This window comes from Lissotriton helveticus, chromosome 6, assembly GCF_964261635.1.
Source record: "Lissotriton helveticus chromosome 6, aLisHel1.1, whole genome shotgun sequence".
NCBI lineage: Eukaryota > Metazoa > Chordata > Amphibia > Caudata > Salamandridae > Lissotriton > Lissotriton helveticus.
In genome coordinates this window covers 1,305,218,775-1,305,237,941 of record NC_136067.1, presented here as the reverse complement: position 1 = coordinate 1,305,237,941, position 19,167 = coordinate 1,305,218,775, and the positions used below count along the sequence as shown (strand labels likewise).

Genomic DNA, 19,167 nt, shown 5'->3' with positions numbered 1-19,167 from the left:
GAGTGCTAGATGCACGGGACAGGGGCGGGTTTTTTTAAGGGAAGATATCCTTTATTTACAAGGAGTTTTCTAGGTGTAGTGAAACATGGGTGGCAGAATCATGACAGTACCCTCCCCGTAGAATCCCCCCTAATACCATAGGGACAGGTTTTGGTTTCTCAGGATATCTGATATGAAAGGTTCTAAGAATCCTTGGGGCATTTTTCAAATTGGCTAGAGGTTCCCAAGAACGGTCTTCTGGACCGTGACCTTTCCAATCTACTAAGTAAAATAGTTAAGCTTTAATCCTTTTTGAATCTAGTACAGCTTTGACTTCAAATTCAGGCATCCCGTCTACTTCTATAGCCAGGGGATGATCTAGTAATCTAGTTTCTGGAGTGCATGGTTTCATCAAAGATACATGGAATACCGAATGAATCCGATAAGTTGTTGGTAGCTGTAATTTCACAAAAACAGGATTGATTACCTTTTCTACGGTGAATGGGCCTATGAATCTTAGACGAAATGTTTTATGGCACTTTAATTTTAAATTCATGGTTGCTAACCATACCTTGTCTCCCACTGTGTTGCTGAGCCTTTTGCTGAACAGCAACTAAGTGGTTCACATAATCTGTAACTGCTGGAATGAAGGTTGAGTTCTTACTTACACCTAACATGTCTTTTGGATGAAAACCATGTACACAGAAAAAGGGAGACATTCCAATAGAAGAGTGATCAGTGTTATTATAAGCAAATTTTGTAGCCTATAAAATTTCAGACCATTCCTGATCACAAGTAACCAACATACAACAAAAGAATTGGTCAATAGTTTGATTTGTGCGTTCAGTCAAACCATCTGTTTGTGGATGATAACTAGAAGACATGCGCACTTCCATGTTTAGAGATTTCCCCAAGTTCTGCCAAAAATGTGAAATAAACTGAGGGCCTCTGTCCGAGATCACTATGGATGGAAGACCATGTAACTTAACAATCTGTTCCACAAAAATATGAGCCATTTCTATGGCTGAAGGAAGCTTTTTTAGGGGAATAAAATGGGCATATCGTGAAAAATGATCAACAACAGTCAGGATTGTGGTGAATCCAGATTTAGTGTGAGGCAATTCCACAATAAAATCAAGTGATACTGTATGCCATGGCTGTGGAGGTAAAGGTAGAGGCAAAAGCAGACCACTAGGAGATTGATAAGTAGGTTTGTTTTGACTACAAACAGTACAAGTTTCTACATAGCTTTTAATATCTTTGAGCATAGTTGGCCACCAAAATCGTCTTTTAAGTAGTTGGTGCATTTTGGTTACTCCTGGATGAATTGACAGGTATGAATCAAGATATGTTTGCATAACACGTTTTTCAAGTGACTCAACGGGAACAAATACCTGATCATTCATATACAATACATTTTCTTTCCATTGTAATAGCAGATAACTTTTGTTCCAGTCTTCTTTTGATTGGAGTTTTAGAGAATTTTCTATATCAGGCATTACATCAGAATCAATGAGACCTACAATAAAGCGATCTGCTGGAATAATCTGATGTACAATTTCTTGTTTTACATACAAATCATCACTTATACCTATTCTGGATAACGCATCTGCCTTGTTGTTTTCTTTCCCTTGGCGATAAGTGATGATGAAATCATAATCATTATAGAACAGTGTCCAGCGCAACTGGCGAGGAGATAGAGCCTTAGCAGATCTAAGTGATTGTAAGTTTCTGTGATCGGTATAAATTGTCACAGGATGACGAGCCCCCAGCAATTAGTGTCGCCATTCTTTAAACACAGCTTTTATAGCCAATAATTCCCTGTCGGCTATTGCATAATTTTGTTCGGTAGGAGATAATTTTCTAGAGAAATATGCGATTGGATGCATTTGGCCAGAACTTTTGCTCTTATGAGATAAAATGCCTCCTATGGCAAATTGGGAGGCATCAGCTTCCACAATGAAGGGCTGAGTGGGATCTGGGTGTTTCAATATTGGGGCTGTAGTGAATTGGTTCTTTAGGTCTTGAAAAGCCAATTCAGTTTCTGAAGTCCATTCAAATTTCATGTTTTTTCTTAACAGTTTAGTGATTGAAGTTATCCTTTGTGAGAAATTATTGATGAACCGCCTATAGAAGTTTGCAAAACCCAAAAAGCTTTGAACTTGTTTCACTGAAGTTGGACTAGGCCAATCTATTATTGCTTGCACCTTTTTTGGGTCCATTTCGATGCCAGCTAGACTAAGGATATATCCAAGAAAATCTACTGTGGTAACGTGGAACAAGCTCTTTTCTAATTTTACAAATAAGGAATGTTGTAAAAGCTGTTGAAGAATGGCTCGTACTTGCTTTACATGCTCAGATTCATTTTTGGAATAAATGAGAATATCATCTATATAGACGATGCAACAGATGTCAAGAAAATCTCTTAGAACTTTATTTATAAAAAACTGGAATGCGGCTGGAGCGTTGCAGAGTCCGAAGGGCATGACTTGATATTCATATAGTCCGAATTTAGTACGGAATGCTGTTTTCCATTCATCGCCCTCTCGGACTCTCACCAGATGATATGCTCCGCGTAGATCCAGCTTGCTATAAATGGTAACGTCTTTGATTTGATCCAGTAATGTAGGAATTAACGGCAGTGGGTATCGATTTTTTACCGTTACATTGTTAATTGCACGATAGTCAATGCACAAGCGCAATTCCCCTCCCTTTTTCGGGATGAAAAAGAGGGGGGAAGAGACCGGGGACTTAGAATGTCTGATAAAACCGTTAGCTAAATACTCATCAAGATAATTGCGTAGGTGTTCATTTTCTTTTTCTGTTAGCGCGTAAATGCGGCTACAGGGTAAAGCCACACCAGGAATTAAATCGATTTGACAATCGAAGTCCCTGTGAGGTGGTAGGGTGTTAGCTTTTTTTTATCAAAGACATCCAACAGATCTTGGTAATCTTCAGGAACTTCAGCAATAATCAAGGCACTCTTTGATTCCTTAGGAAAGTCATATCCTTGTATTAACAATTCAGAACCTGGGAATTGCTGAAAGCATTTGGCATGACAGAAATCTGATTTAAACAATATGGTTCTATTAGTCCAATCTATATAAGGATTGTGTAGCACAAGCCAAGGAATTCTTAAAATTAATCCAAACTGTGGCGCATCGATTATATCAAAGGTTATTTATTCTACATGTTTTTTAGCACAAGTCATGTTTAATAACTCAGTATGATGTTGTATTGGTCCAGAAGTCAATTCTTTACCGTCCACTGCTCTAACTATATCTGGAGAAACCTTTACAACCTTTTTTAAACCCATCTTACTAAACAACTGGGTGTTTATGAAGTTTCTAGTAGCTCCTGAGTCAATAAAGGCATCTATGGACCAAGATCGAGTTTTATCGTTTTGTGACTGAAGCAAAATTCGCATGCTTAGATGGCAATGTGAGGCAGTTGGTGTTAAGGAGGCCAAACTAGTATGTGCACTGGGTAAATTGACCTCTTTGTCTACCGAGTACTTTAGTTTTCCGATTGTTGTGTAGCTACAACATCTGTGGATTTAGTCTTTGGTTTTACTGGACGTGTGGGGCAGTCTTTTACTAAATGTCCTGTTTTTCCACAGTACATGCATTGATTTAATTTCCTACGCTTCTCTTTTTCATCTTTAGACAAAGGTCCTCTAGTTGTCCCTATTTGCATAGGTTCTACAGTATCTAATTTGGGAGTGGAGGATTCATTCTTAGTGTTTGTATTTTCTTTAAACCAAATCATCCTGTTGTCAGTTTTACCTCTTTCACCTTTCCTTTCAGAAATTCTATGATTTAATTTGACTACTAGATCAATGAATTCTTCACAATCGGTTGGTGGATGTAAGATTTGTGTACCATATCTTTTAATTCTTCTCGCAAACCACGATAGAACAAGGACACAAGTTTTTCCTCTGGCCATTCTGCTTCAATGACTAGTCTATTAAAGGTGGAAATATAATGCAAAAGATCAGATGATCCTTGTTTTAAATTAAGCAGTTCATGATCAGAGGTTTGAACAAAAACATGTTTTGCAAATAATTATTTCATAGCTAATTTGAACCATCTAAAGTCATTTAAAAGTGGATCATTCCTTTCTACATATGGTACTCCTCCCAAATATGAGAGAACGAAAGCAACCTTGGAGGAATCATCATGAAATGTGGCTGGTTTTGCCACGAAATGTAACTGGCACTGATTCATAAATATTGTAAACTTATTACAATCTCCAAAAAACCTTTCTGGGGGTGCTAAAGGTACTGTAACTGGTGTTACGACCTGAATCTGGGTATTATCAGAAGTTGAAGGTGTGGAATTCCCACTGTACAAGGTTTGCAAAGTGGGTTGAAACGCAGATGGTTTTAAATAGGATTTCTTTTCTGAGGAAAAGGTCCATGTTGAAGGACTAGGAGCCTGCAATCTACTCTGAATTGCTGTTACCTCTCTTCGCAATTCAGCATTTTCAGTTCTAATATCCGCTAACATTGCAGCTATTTGCTGTAGTGAACTCTGTGATGTTTGATCCATAGCGTCTGGGCAAAACTAAGTCCGTGGGCTTAGCCTTCTGTCAGAATATATCAAGCACTCTTACCTGCGTATTCTTGACCCTTACCTGTAAGGTGCTTGATTGGTTTTGCAGAGACGCTATGTGCCAAACTCCCAGAAACCCTATCCTACAACCTGTGAGTCTTTTATAACACTAGTATGAAAGATAACAGTCAGGGAGAAAGGCCGGAATCGGACGCTAGGGTTTCTTTTCTTGTAGTCCACCTGCGAAGCAACAAGAAGCTCCCTTTAACTTTTGTCCAATTATGTAAACTTTAGTTCTAGGAATATCAAGCATAAATCCGAATGGTGTCTATTCTTAGATTCCTACCTGTGATCTACTTGTATTAGGCGTCGCGTCCTGGAAGTCGTGGATGTCCTGGTGAGCGAAGTCGAGTTGGCTGAAAGTGGTTGAAATCTTTTGAGGCTTGTGTTTAGGTGGAGTTATCACCCCTTGATCTTTTGCATTGGTCAATGATTCGAATAGTCTGTGAAACAACAACACAAAATAAATCAGTGCATTTCCTTCTCAGACTTTCTTACTTATCAAACCTTTCCTGAATTTTACTTACTTAACAATCCCCTGCTTGATGCTCAATTCGACTTCGCGCTGAGTGCTTTCTAAAATTAACATTCAGTCAAAACAAACAGAAAACATTCTACAACCTTTTCACTGTACACGTTGTATTGGTTTTAGCTCGTTTTTTCATCTGTAAATCTTTTATTTCCCTTTTTAAAAGAGAGTCCAAAAATTGTTATTTCTTGAAGAGTTTTCTTTAGCTAGCGTTGGGCGCCTTTAAAGAAAAGAAATTGTACTTAGCTTTCTTCTTTCTTTTGCAGGTGCATCGTGGGTTCCTGAAGACTCTGACTGGTATGCTGCACCGATGTCCCTAATGCCCAAAATCGCTCTGGAAATCTCAGGTAAGCGTTCAGTCAAGCGCGATGTTCCTCTGAAGCTGTCCGGAAGGCTAAGCACCTTCTGGAAGTCCGGGTGTGGCTTTTATAGTCTTGCCACACCCTAGGACGTCCGTTCTGCCGCCTGCGTGAACCTCGCCCTTACGTTGTGCTCAGAACTGAACACAGCGCAAGGGATTATGCGTGCAACTTAAAAGCTCCCCAAAAGTCTTTCCTTTTACATTACTTCCTCGTGCTGTGTTAAAACATTCACACAGCGTGAGAACATTGCTTCAGTTTGGCATTTATAATGGTGCGATCATAAACAACAGTGACAACGAACTTTGGCATTCATAATGACTCAATTCTAAACAAGCATTGGCATAATCACAGAATGCAAATGTAAATCAACATTTGCATCTAACATGTATCGTTATTCATTACAGTACGCACCAAACATACTCATACACATAAGGAGTGCTGGATGCACGGGACAGGGCAGGTTTCTTTAAGGGAAGATCTCCTTTATTTACAAGGTGTTTTCTAGGTGTAGTGAAACACGGGTGGCAGAATCATGACACCACCCCAGTCCAAGTCTGGACTCCTCCAGGCTAGCACTCAACGACTGACCTTTCACTTCATCTTCAATGTGCAGCATTTTCAAGATAAGAATCTATGCTTTGTTGTCTGGGAGGAGTTGGGTACGGGATGCTCTAGAAATTTGGATACATTTCAGTTTGCATGATTTCACATGCAGCATATTTTGTTGCAGTTTTATTTAGCAGGAACTCGACCCGGCCTGGAATGCTTTTCATGAGCACCAGTTATGTGACTCAAGGACACATTCATTTTTGGTAGGCACAGGGATATTAAGTGATTTGCCCTGAATCACAGGATGTTGAGCCGACACCAAAACTCGAACTTGGTTTCCTAGCGCCAAAGTCTGTAGTTCTGGTTGTTATGCCACATCCACTGATGGAGTTGTATGTCCAGATGGTGCTGCCTGGGAAATGGGGAGATTGCAAATCAGGGGGTATAATTTATGCACAACACGCCCACTTAGCACTGAAGAGGGTAATGGCGCGTTCGCCAGATCCATGAACCAACCTTACCACTCTTCGTATCCCCACTTTCACTGCCATACCAACACACGAGGCGGTTGGTTCTTGCCAGGTGTGGATTGGGCATATGTAGCAAATAGAGGTGGTGGGCAAGCCAACACATTTACAGTGGCAGTTGAGCTAGAGCTGAGCCAAGTGTTGTCTCTAGCTCTAAGGGACTGTGCAAAGGCTGAGCCCTGAAAAATGCTGACATTGAAATCACGCAACAAACATCACATGTGATAAATTGTCTTCAAAATTCAGGGAGGTGTATTTCTTTAGCACTCTAAAGCGTTATACGGTAGGACATCAGATTATTTGAAAAGTATTTTGTAAAAGTGGGAGCCTTTAAACATGAACCGAGAAACATTCCTGCTCCCACCCTGACGACACTAGTGCATCATGAGGTAAGTCAAATGTCATGTATGTGGTTCATGTGGCCCAGACTTTTTATCGTTTAGCCTGACCATGGACTTTCTGCAGTAAGTTCCCGCTTAAACGTGTGTAACAGCCCACCGTGTTAATTTCTCTTATGCTGTAAACTGCTGATATAAACAGTAAGATCTTACTATTTAACAGGGTTGTGTGGGCCCCTCGCTCTCGATTTGTTAGTAAACTACTGATAGCCACTGGGTCTGGTTCGAACACAAATAAAGTACATGGATTGATGAACTGCTTGTGCTCAGCCCAGTGGCTGTGAATTGTAGGTTGTGCACTTGTGCAGGTGGCCTGCATGTACATAAAGTGGTTTGTGTGACACAGACTGTATATTTGTGAAAGGAGACATGCGCCTCGGCTACTGAGGGGATGGGTGAACCGTCGTAACACAACATAACAAGGGTGTCCGCAAAACAGGAGCTCTCGTGATACTTTTAAATCAGGTCTGGTGATCTGTACATTGTGCAATGTATATTTATTAACCTAGCGTCACTTTTCAAGAGCTCCTGGTAGGGCCACATTGCAGTGGCCCCCCTTCCTTGCACTGCAGCACACTGTTCTGTAATATGCACTCTTCTTGATGATAGAGGCTGTACTTGTGTGGGGCACTGGCCTTGTGTGTGCAACTTACTGTGTGTCAGGAAGTAGGTTGCACACACCTTCGAGGGCATCTAGTAGGTAACCCACTACCTCAGGGTGACACGTTTGGAAAGGATGTCGTCATAAATCTTAAGCGAATCGCACGCCTAAGGAGCAAACACTTATCTGTCGAGAGTGCAGAACTGAAGAAATACGAATCTGCTCAGTTTTCGTGATATAGAATGAACGTGCACTGATGTGCAGTATCAGTCAAATCAACGAAGGCTTTATTCGATTGAATAAACAAACAATCATAAAAGCTCAAAGTTAAAAACAATCTTCCAATTCATACAGACATAATTTAATTATTGAATTACATTCATAAAAGTTAAAAAGATAATACACATAGAAAGCCATCATACAGTATTTTTTTTAATAAAAGTTCATAACTCATTAAGAGCAATTAGGTACACTGTTGTTTCCTTAGACTCAAAACAATTTTCAGGAAAATTGTTAATCTATAAACAGTGTGCTCATTCTCCAAATGTTGGAAAGCCAAAAAAGCAGGACGGCATTGACGTAGAGTGCAGTGTTTCGAAATAGGAACATGAAATGAGCTCCTAGGTGGAGAGTAAAACCTACAGAAACAAGCATTTGCAATGCAATAGGTCTTGCATTATTAAAATTTGAGCTATTGGTGTTGCATTATTTAGCAATGCCAATAGATCAAACTTTAATTATGTGAGACCTATTGCATTGCAAATGCTTGTTTAAATATGCTAGCATATATCTACAAAACGTACCCAGAGAGCTCAGTTGCAATGGTCAAATATATGGATGTCATTAGAAAGGCACACCTCAACTAGGGTGGCTACACCTGCGTTCAGTATGATGAGGAGTTCAGGACCTGCATGGCGTGTGTCTCAGAGTCACAGTGGGGCTAATTAGACATGGTTTGTGGGAGCACAAAATGGGCTCAGATTAATTTGGCAAAACCATTTTCACAGCAAGCAGGTTGCTAATTGTTTATCAGCCCTTTCAGAGGCACCCTCGTGGTGAGGGGTGGGGGGAGCAGAGAGAGGCCAGGCCAACACCTTTGGCACATGCTGGTACTTTAATAAGGGGATCTGCACCAGGGAATACTGCAAATTCCGGCATGAATGCTCCAAATGCGGAGGAAAGCACGCATTGGTCAATTGCTTCAGCACAGGGGAAGGGTAGAAATCAGCATGGCAAAGACAAAAGCAAGGTTTCTACGGGGCACATAAAGGTCAGGCAGGGCTCTACAGGGCAGGAAAAGGGGGACAGGGACCTGCAGGGAAAGGTTCACACACCCATTAAGCTTGACAGGCTGGGGTTTTGGCTTTCAACGTATGACAGACAGGACGATGCACGGGTCTTGCTATGGGGGTTCACGTGTAGTTTCAGACTTGGGAACCAGGGACCAAGGGTGAGACGGTGGGTGGACAATTTAAAATCTGTACATGAGCACAGGCAGGAGGTGAGAGACAAGCTGGAGAAAGAGATTCAGGAGGGTATGATGGCAGGCCCCTTTGATGACTGGCCAATGGAAGATTTGATAGTGTCACCCATTGGGGTGGTTCCTAAAAAGGAGCCAGGGCACCTTTACTGGCTGGAGGGCCAGTCAGTTAATTACTTTATTTATGAGGAGCAACTGTCAGTCAAGTATTCATCTGTAAAAGTGGCCTTGTCACTGGCGGAAAGAGTGGGGGGGGGCACTGATGGCGAAGATTGACATTAAGGCAACCATATGTTTGCAGCCAGTGCACTCCACCGACTTTCAGTTGTTGGGCACACAGTTTGAAGGAATATGGTTTGTGGTTAACCCCTTCGACACTGATGACGAGCTGGGCTCGTCATGAGGTAGCCTCCTCGCACGCTCATGACGAGCCCAGCACGTCACGTAAAGTGCGATTTTGAAAAACCCAGCGTACGGGCGGAATTCCGCCCGCACGCATGCGGTTAAAGCACTACCCATGGGCTGTTCTGAATCCATGACAGAATATCGAGAATGCAAATATCGACAGACAAAATATCGTCGCTGGAATATCGAAGGCAAGTATATCGACACCCTATCTACAACATGGTAAGTACAAAAATATCGAAAATAAAATATCGATGTTAAAAATATCGTAATTAAAAAAATCATTTTTTTTCCAGTAAAAAAAAAGTTAAATTAAATAAATAATACTTATATATAATTTAAACTTATTTAAAAATGTGTTATAATGTTTAACATGAATGAATAATACATATTTAATATTAAACATTTAATTAAAATTAAACATACAATATATAATATATACTTAATTAAGATATATATATTTATTAAATTAATTAAAAATATTAACAAATACTATAAATTAAAAATACATCAACACTCATAAAATAATAACATAAATAATGATAAATAATTATATTTAATAAATAACAACAATTAAATATTCTTTCAATATTTTAAAAATTTATTAAATACAACATTATGTAACATATTAAATACATAAATAAATATAAATAATATTGGATAGCGTAAGGGTAAAAATTACTATTCAAACTCCAAAGGGTGCAACAGTAGGGAAAGCGTTGGATAGCAGGTGGGTAAAAATTACTATTCCCACTCAAGTAACTGCAATAGTAGGGAAAGCGTTGGATAGCGTAGGGGGAAAAATTACTATTCCCACTCCAGAGATTGCAACAGTAGGGAAAGCTTTGTATTGGGCGTGGGTAAAAATAACTATTCCCACTCCAGTGAGTGCAACAATAGGGAAAGCGTTGGATAGCATACGGGTAAAAATTACTATTCCAACTCCAGAGGGTGCCACAGTAGGGAAATCTTTGGATAGCATAGGGGTAAAATTACTATTTCAACTCCAAAGAGTGCAACAGTAGGGAAACAGTTGGATAGCGTAGTGTGAAAAATTACTATTCCCACTCCAGAGAGTGCAACAATAGGGAAAGCGTTGGATAGCAGGTGGGTAAAAATTACTATTCCCACTCCAGAGAGTGCAACAGTAGGGAAAGCGTTAGATAGCGTACGGGTAAAAATTACTATTCCAACTCCAGAGGGTGCAACAGTAGGGAAAGATTTGGATAGCGTAGGGGTAAAATTACTATTCCAACTCCAAAGAGTGGAACAGTAGGAAAAGAGTTGGATAGCGTAGGCAGAAAAATTACTATTCCCACTCCAGAGAGTGCAACAGTAGGGAAAGCGTTTGATAGCGGGTGGGTAAAAATTACTATTCCCACTCAAAAGAGTGCAACAGTAGGAAAAGCGTTGGATAGCGGGTGGGTAAAAATTACTATTCCCACTCCAGTGAGTGCAAAAGTAGGGAAAACGTTGGATAGCAAGTGGGTAAAAATTACTATTCCCACTCCAGTGGGTGCAACAGTAGGGAACGCGTTGGATAGCGGGTGGGTAAAAATTACTATTCCCTCTCCAGTGGATGCAACAGCAGGGAAAGCATTGTATAGCGTAGGGATAAAATTACTATTCCAACTCCAAAGAGTGGAACAGTAGGGAAAGAGTTGGATAGCGTAGGGGGAAAAATTACTATTCCCACTCTAAAGAGTGCAACAGTAGGAAAAGCGTTAGATAGCGGGTGGGTAAAAATTACTATTCCCACTCCAGTGGGTGCAACAGTAGGGAAAGCGTTGGATAGCATAGGGGTAAAATTACTATTCCAACTCCAAAGAGTGCAACAGTAGGGAAAGAGTTGAATAGCGTAGGGGGAAAAATGACTATTCCCACTCCAGAGAGTGCAACAGTAGGGAAAGCTTTGGATAGCGGGTGGGTAAAAATTACTATTCCCACTCCAGAGAGTGCAACAGTAGGGAAAGTGTTGGATAGCGTACGGGTAAAAATTACTATTCCAACTCCAGAGGGTGCAACAGTAGGAAAAGAGTTGGATAGCGTAGGGGTAAAATTACTATTCCAACTCCAAAGAGTGGAACAGTAGGGAAAGAGTTGGATAGCGTAGGCGGAAAAATTACTATTCCCACTCCAGAGAGTGCAACAGTAGGGTAAGCGTTGGATAGCGGGTGGCTAAAAATTACTATTCCAACTCCAAAGAGTGCAACAGTAGGGAAAGCGTTGGATAGCGTAGGGATGAAATTACTATTCCAACTCCAAAGAGTGAAACAGTAGGGTAAGAGTTGGATAGCGTAGGGGGAAAAATTACTATTCCCACTCCAAAGAGTGCAACAGTAGTGAAAGCGTTGGATAGCGGTGGGTAAAAATTACTATTCCCACTCCAGTGGGTGCAACAGAAGGGAAAGCGTTGGATAGCGTAGGGGGAAACATTACTATTCCCACTCCAGAGAGTGCAACAGTAGGGAAAGCGTTTGATAGCGGGTGGGTACAAATTACTATTCCCACTCAAAAGAGTGCAACAGTAGGGAAAGCGTTGGATAGCGGGTGGGTAAAAATTACTATTCCCACTCCAGTGAGTGCAAAAGTAGGGAAAACGTTGGATAGCAAGTGGGTAAAAATTACTATTCCCACTCCAGTGGGTGCAACAGTAAAGAACGCGTTGGATAGCGGGTGGGTAAAAATTACTATTCCCTCTCCAGTGGGTGCAACAGTAGGGAAAGCATTGTATAGCGTAGGGATAAAATTACTATTCCAACTCCAAAGAGTGGAACAGTAGAGAAAGAGTTGGATAGCGTAAGGGGAAAAATTACTATTCCCACTCTAAAGAGTGCAACAGTAGGGAAAGCGTTGGATAGTGGGTGGGTAAAAATTACTATTCCCACTCCAGTGGGTGCAACAGTAGGGAAAGCGTTGGATAGCATAGGGGTAAAATTACTATTCCAACTCCAAAGAGTGCAACAGTAGGGAAAGAGTTGGATAGCGTAGGGGGAAAAATTACTATTCCCACTCCAAAGAGTGCAACAGTAGGGAAAGCGTTTGATAGCGGGTGGGTAAAAATTACTATTCCAACTCCAAAGAGTGCAACAGTAGGGAAAGCGTTGGATAGCGGGTGGGTAAAAATTACTATTCCCACTCCAGTGAGTGCAAAAGTAGGGAAAACGTTGGATAGCAAGTGGGTAAAAATTACTATTCCCACTCCAGTGGGTGCAACAGTAGGGAAAGCTTTGGATAGCGGGTGGGTAAAAATTACTATTCCCACTCCAGTGAGTGCAACAGTAGGGAAAGCGTTTGATAAAGTACAGGTAAAAATTACTATTCCAACTCCAAAGAGTGCAACAGTAGGGAAAGAGTTGGATAGCGTAGAGGGATAAATTACTATTCCCACTCCATAGAGTGCAACAGTAGGGAAAGCGTTGGATAGCGGGTGGGTAAAAATTACTATTCCCACTCCAGAGAGTGCAACAGTAGGGAAAGCGTTGGATAGTGGGAGGGTAAAAATTACTATTTCCACTCCAGTGAGTGCAACAGTAGGGAAAGCGTTGGATATTATAGGGGTAAAATTACTATTCCAACTACAAAGAGTGCAACAGTAGGGAAACATTTGGATAGCGTAGGGGGAAAAATTACTATTTACACTCCAGAGAGTGCAACAGTAGGGAAAACGTTGGATAGCGGGTGGGTAAAAATTACTATTCCCACTCCAGAGGGTGCAACACCAGGGAAAGCTTTTAATAGCGTAGAATTTTATTTTAACATACTTATAAATTATTCTTATATTTGAAATAATGTATAAATAATTTTTTTAATCCATCAACATCAATAAAATACAATTACTATTTAATAAAACCAATGAAATTTAAAAAAATTAATTGACAATAAATTAACAACAAACACCATTAAATAATAATAATTAAATATTACTCACCAAATAATGAAAATAATAAAAATAACTATTTATCATAAAAATAAAAATTTAATTTAATTTAATTTACAAATAAAATTTAAGAAACAATATACAAAATATTTAAAAAAAATTAAAAAGTTTACCAATTAATTAATGATTTTTTCTAGTTATTATAAAATAATTACGATTTAAAAAAATTAATTCCCAATTAAATAAATGTAATATGTTTAAAAATAATTATTTGCCAATTAATAATTAATTAGTACATTAATTATCAGTAAAAAATGTATTTATAATAATAAATATTTACAAATAAATTACTTCCCACCCAATACCCCTATAAAACCACAACACGCTCCAATACTAAAACATCACATTTAATAAAAGTTAACAATAATTACCAATTAAATAATTAATTTATCAATTACAATAATTAATTTCCAAATAATAAAGAATTACAAAATACATTATACATCAAATAAATTAATTAATTACAATTAAATTACTTCCCACCCTATTCCCCTAAAAACCCACAACCCACTCTGGTACTAAAACAGAACATTTAATAAAAATTAACATTAATTACCAATTAAAAAATAATTTATCAATTACAATAATTAATTGCCAATTAATAAATAATTACTAATTTAATTATACATAAAAATAATTAAATAATTACAATTAAATCACTTCCCACCCTATTCCCCTATAAACCCACAACCCGCTCTGATACTAGAACATAACATTTAATAAAAATTAACATGAATTACCAATTAAATAATTAATTTATCAATTAAAATAATTAATTGCCAATTAATATTTAAATTAAAAATTATATACACATAAAAAATTCATTAATTATTTACAATTAAATTACTTCCCACCCTATTCCCCTATAAACAAACAACCCTCTCCGGTACTAAAACATAACATTTAATACAAATTCACATTAAATACCAATGAAATAATTAATTTATCAATTAAAATAATTAATTGCCAATTAATAATTAAAATAAAAATTATTTTCACATAAAAAAATCATTAATTATTTACAATTAAATTACTTCCCACCCTATTCCCCTATAAACCCACAACCCGCTCCGGTACTAAAACATATATTTTACTTAAAAATTAATTTATTAATATATATAAAAAATACACGTATAATATAAATTAATTTAAATACTTAACAAATACATATAACACATACATAATAAAAAACATAAAAATAATACTAATATCGATATTAGTGACATCAAAATTAGTTACATCGATATTAGTGACATCGAAATTAGTTACATCGATATATATGCTATCGATATTACTAACTTCGATATTATTTACATCGATATAAATAAATTCGATATTACCTTAGGATGGATATTCTGTCCAACGATATTCTTGACATCGATATTCATGACCTTCGAAATTTCAAACACGATATTTTGGTAGGTCGATATTTAAAACTCGATATTTTGACTGTGTACCGGCTGTTCTATATCGTGTGCTCTGTTTGAATGGTTCACCACCTTCTTACAATAGCTCTTCACCAAAGCTTCTGGCAATGCCAATGTGACTCATAACCTGAATGATTTCTTTTACATTGGAAGTCTCACAAGAGTGACCTGTCAGCATGCGCTGCAAAGTTCCAGGAGCTGATGGGGGAACTGGGTGTGCCATTGGCACTTGAGAAAACGATGGGGCCCACAACTGTGAAATTATTCCCGGGGATCGAAATGGACTCTGTGGCAATGGAAGCCAGGTTGCCTAAGGATAAGAAATGATTCATGCAGCTCTTGCTTGGCTCAATGCTGGGGAAAAAGAAAGTGACAGTTGAGGAAGTGCAGGTGTTGTTGGGTCACTTGAATTTTGCTTGCAGGGTGCACTTTTCGCAGGAGGTTGAGCCTGGCGCTTTCATGCATGCCACTGTCACATCATCATGTGCGCCTAGCAGCAGGGGTGAAAGAGAATCTGAGGATGTGGGAGTTTTTTCTGCACTCTTTCAATGGGATTCCCATGGCGTCTTTGAAAGATTTTGAATGGGACGCCTGTATTGGCAGGGACACTGGTGCGCTGAGGAAGGGTCACAGGCCTGGAAACAGGGTGGATACAGTATTGCTGTCCTGGAACTATTTCCACTGCTGGTGGCATTGGCGCTGTGGGGTGACCAGTTCCAGCACAAGAAAGTGCTACTCTGGGTGGACAACTTGGCAGTTGTGTAGGTCAATAACAGGCAGTCTGCAATGTTGCAGCGTGTCTTTGTGTTGAAGTGTTTACAGCTTGATGTGATATTTAGATCACGACACGTGCTAGGTGTGAACAATGAAATTTCAGATACCTTGTCTCGTTCACAGTGGGGGAGATTCCATGGACTGACCACGGATGTGGACAGTGTCAGGACCAGAATGCCACAGCACCTATGTTCGGTAGGAGAAACAGATGCTTCAGTTGGTAGTGGGGTAGTTGGCTGTGTCTACAAGAGCACAGTATTCACAGGCGTAGACTAAGTTCTTAGCAGGAGGGGTGCAGCAAAGATTTGAGGAGTGGGCGAGGGTAGAGGAAGTAGTATAATTCACATTGAAATTGATAGAAAAGGCCAGTCCAGGGCCAAAATTTTGGATAAATGAGTGGCCATTGTATTCATGGGCACGCTACATTTGGGGTATGTGCTGTCTGCAGGCGAGCTTGGAAGCAGAATTCTTGAGGGTTGGGATAGGGAGCTGGATCAGGTGGGGGCCAAGAAGAAACCTCTGACATTGGATATTTTAGTGAAAGGCCTGGCGGAATTGCCGGGTATCTGTAGCTCAATTGGGGAAACTGTACTGTTTTCCACTCTGATCTTGTGGATTTTTTTCCTTGCATTTCGAGTGTCAGAAATTTGGGAGGATAGAGGGAGCCAAGGGCTACTTTGTGGGAGACGTCTGGAGGGGGTTGTACAAGTCCTAGACAAATCAGCATGATGTAGGCAAGAGCGTTCTTTTACCAGCTTATCCTGGGTCAGAATTCTGCCCGTGCACTGGGGAATGACACTGAAGCATCAGTCCGCTCCTGGGGGTGGGTTTGTGTTTTTGCATCAAGGGGGAAACCAGTGTCTGCTTTTCAGCTTTTGACATTCTTGCGCAAAGCGTTGGTGTGTGTGGGTCTGGATGCAGGGAGTTTTGCAAACCCACTCCTTTAGAATAGAGTCAGCGATGGAGGTGAACAGATGAGGGTGGAGCTGTGACAGAATCATGGTACAAAAGGAGGTGGTGATGGACGGAGCATCAGAACCAATCAAACACTCACACCCAGTCAAAAGATCTGGGTTGGATCCATCACCGTTCTTTAGCCCACTTTGCCACCCCAGTTCAGACATGGCTAGATGCAAATCAGTCTGACCCTGTGCCTCAAGGGAACAGTCCAGCCCGAACTGCCAAGCCATGCCTTCCATGGACCGGAAACAAGCTTCCGAGGACCGGTTTCTGGCATTCCAGCCGTCTTCAGCCCGGCTTGCTTGAATCCAGTGGCAACGTGAGCAAGGGACTCACGTCTGAGCATACCCTGCCACACTTATGGCGGCCAAAGCGGTACAAAAGGAGGTGGTGATGGACGGAGCATCTGAACCAATCAAACACTCACACCCAGTCAAAAGAGTTGGGTTTGATGCATCACCGTTCTTGAGCCCACTCTGCCACCCCAGTTCAGACATGGCTATATGCAAATCAGTCTGACCCTGTGCCTCATGGGAACAGTCCAGCCCGAACTGCCAAGCCATGCCTTCCTGTCATGTATTCCTATAGGTTCTGAATCGATCCCCCTATTCCTGACCCTATTCTGGTTAAACTAACTATCAAGTTAACTAACAGTCAGCCCATGAGGCAAGAAAAGCCCCGATGATGCAGATACCGTTATCTGACGCAGTCACACTACGGCACAGGAACGTGTTATCTGATTAGGTCATAACGCTTGAGATCTAATTAGACAAGCGACATTCCTCCAGCCCCTGATAAGGCATACGACGTTCTCATAACAAATCAAACCTATGACAACCTGGAAAATCCGTGCGGCCATTGTTTTGATTTCACAGAGAACTTTAGTAAAGAATGTGCTAACGAGCAAGTCGTATGACATCTTTATTGACGTATCTATGTCCATCCTTACGTCAATCTCGGCACCTTTAAGGTATAAATATTGCCGATCTTGCCCTATGCAAACACACGCGTGGTGACGAGACGGAGCAGCCATACTTGCCGAAGCCGAGAGCAGAAGCAGACCCCGCTGGCAGCAGCCCCGCCTTCCTGACGCGCTTAGAGACGCGCTGCTATCTCAAGCCGAGAGACCCAGCACCGGCGCTTCTGGGCAGCCCTCGCAGGCAGCCTGGAATATCGAGAGCAGAGAAAGAGATACCATTCCTCATTCATCCTAAATTCCAGGTACAGAACTGAATAACCCCTCACAGAGAATTCTTTAGTTATTCACTTGGCAAAAACAAACTTAACTTAAACTGTAACTTTCTATTCCCGCCCACGCATTAGACTTAGGTCAGGTACACGGGGTAGGCGTATTTAGAAACACCAGTTGAGTACGTTTAGTCAAATGTATATGTGTATGTAAATATATTTTAATCATTTTAAACATCATATGGCTCAGAAACCATATCAATGTTTTTACAGTATTATTTTATACTATTGCTTTTAATGTATGCACTTTACTTAACTATAAGTATTGCAATAATATCGATCCATTTCCCTTGTACGAGAAAAGAGACTGATCAATAAATAACACCTTTTTATTGAACACGCCCGTCTCTTCCTTTTCTCTACAATCTGATGAGACTAAGAATGCACGTACTGACTGAGTAAAATAATTGCCTTGTGCTCACATGACTCTCGAGATTGACTCTTGATTAGGGGAGAGCAAAGTTGTCATGTTCTATGGTTGTCAGAAACTAAATCCCTTCTTGTCTAATCAGGGGAGTTAATTCTTTCCTGAACATTCGAGAAAGTTTCTAGCGAACTCTGAGCTACGCTGGCAAACCCAAAACTTAAGTCTAGTATCGACAGTAGTAGACCTAGTTAACGTCTGGCCTAGGCCTTTACTGCTGTAGGTATTATTCCAATGCGCAGAGCCTATTGGGAAAATAGGAGCTACACTACATGGCGCCCAACGCGTTTGGAAAGGGCGATAAAACTAACGTAAGACATTTAGAGTAACTCAGTCGTGCTTTCTCACTCAGACCCCTTTTCCCAAATACTCCAAAGACGTCTGGAGTGGGTGAAAGGTAATATCCTCCAAAACCTCGCAGGAGGGAACTCCTATGTATGGTTCTTGGTATAGTCAACGTTGAAGGATACACTGTTCCAAAATATTGTGCATCTAATCTCTGTTTCCATAAGAAACCTGATCTGCAAACACAAAAAGAATAACCTTTCTAACAGTAAAATGTCAGGAAGTGATGACGAAAGAGAGGCAGTTAGATTAGCAACTGAACTCGCAGATGCTGATGCTACCATGCAAGCAGCTGACGCGGATATAATACTCATTCCGGTCATCAAAAGAAGATCTATAACTCTAAAACTTATAGAAAATGGACTGACACCTAGAGGTGGCACAGTCATATTCGTAATTGAGGCACACGAATATCGGCAGACAGAGGTATACTATTCATGGATACATTTTCCAGCAGCAAATGCTGTAACAAAGTACTTCCACTATTACAAAATAGAGGAACCTCCTAATGAGTACACTCCTTTCGAGGAGGTGGAAGTACCACTCAAATTCCAAGAGCATTTGCTCTTATTTGATGGCGCCCTAAAACATAACAATCACATTACA

The 19,167-nt window shown here is 40.2% G+C and overlaps 1 protein-coding gene across 1 annotated transcript in view; it reads left to right on the top strand.

The window, feature by feature from the left end:
- The window catches only part of LOC144762687 (uncharacterized), a 324,450-nt gene that overhangs the window by 101,672 nt on the left and 203,611 nt on the right, over positions 1-19,167 (top strand). Inside the window, exon 3 of the mRNA XM_078647930.1 lies at positions 5,388-5,468. Coding sequence (XP_078504056.1) covers positions 5,388-5,468 — 81 coding nt within the window. The remainder of the gene's footprint in view (positions 1-5,387; positions 5,469-19,167) is intronic.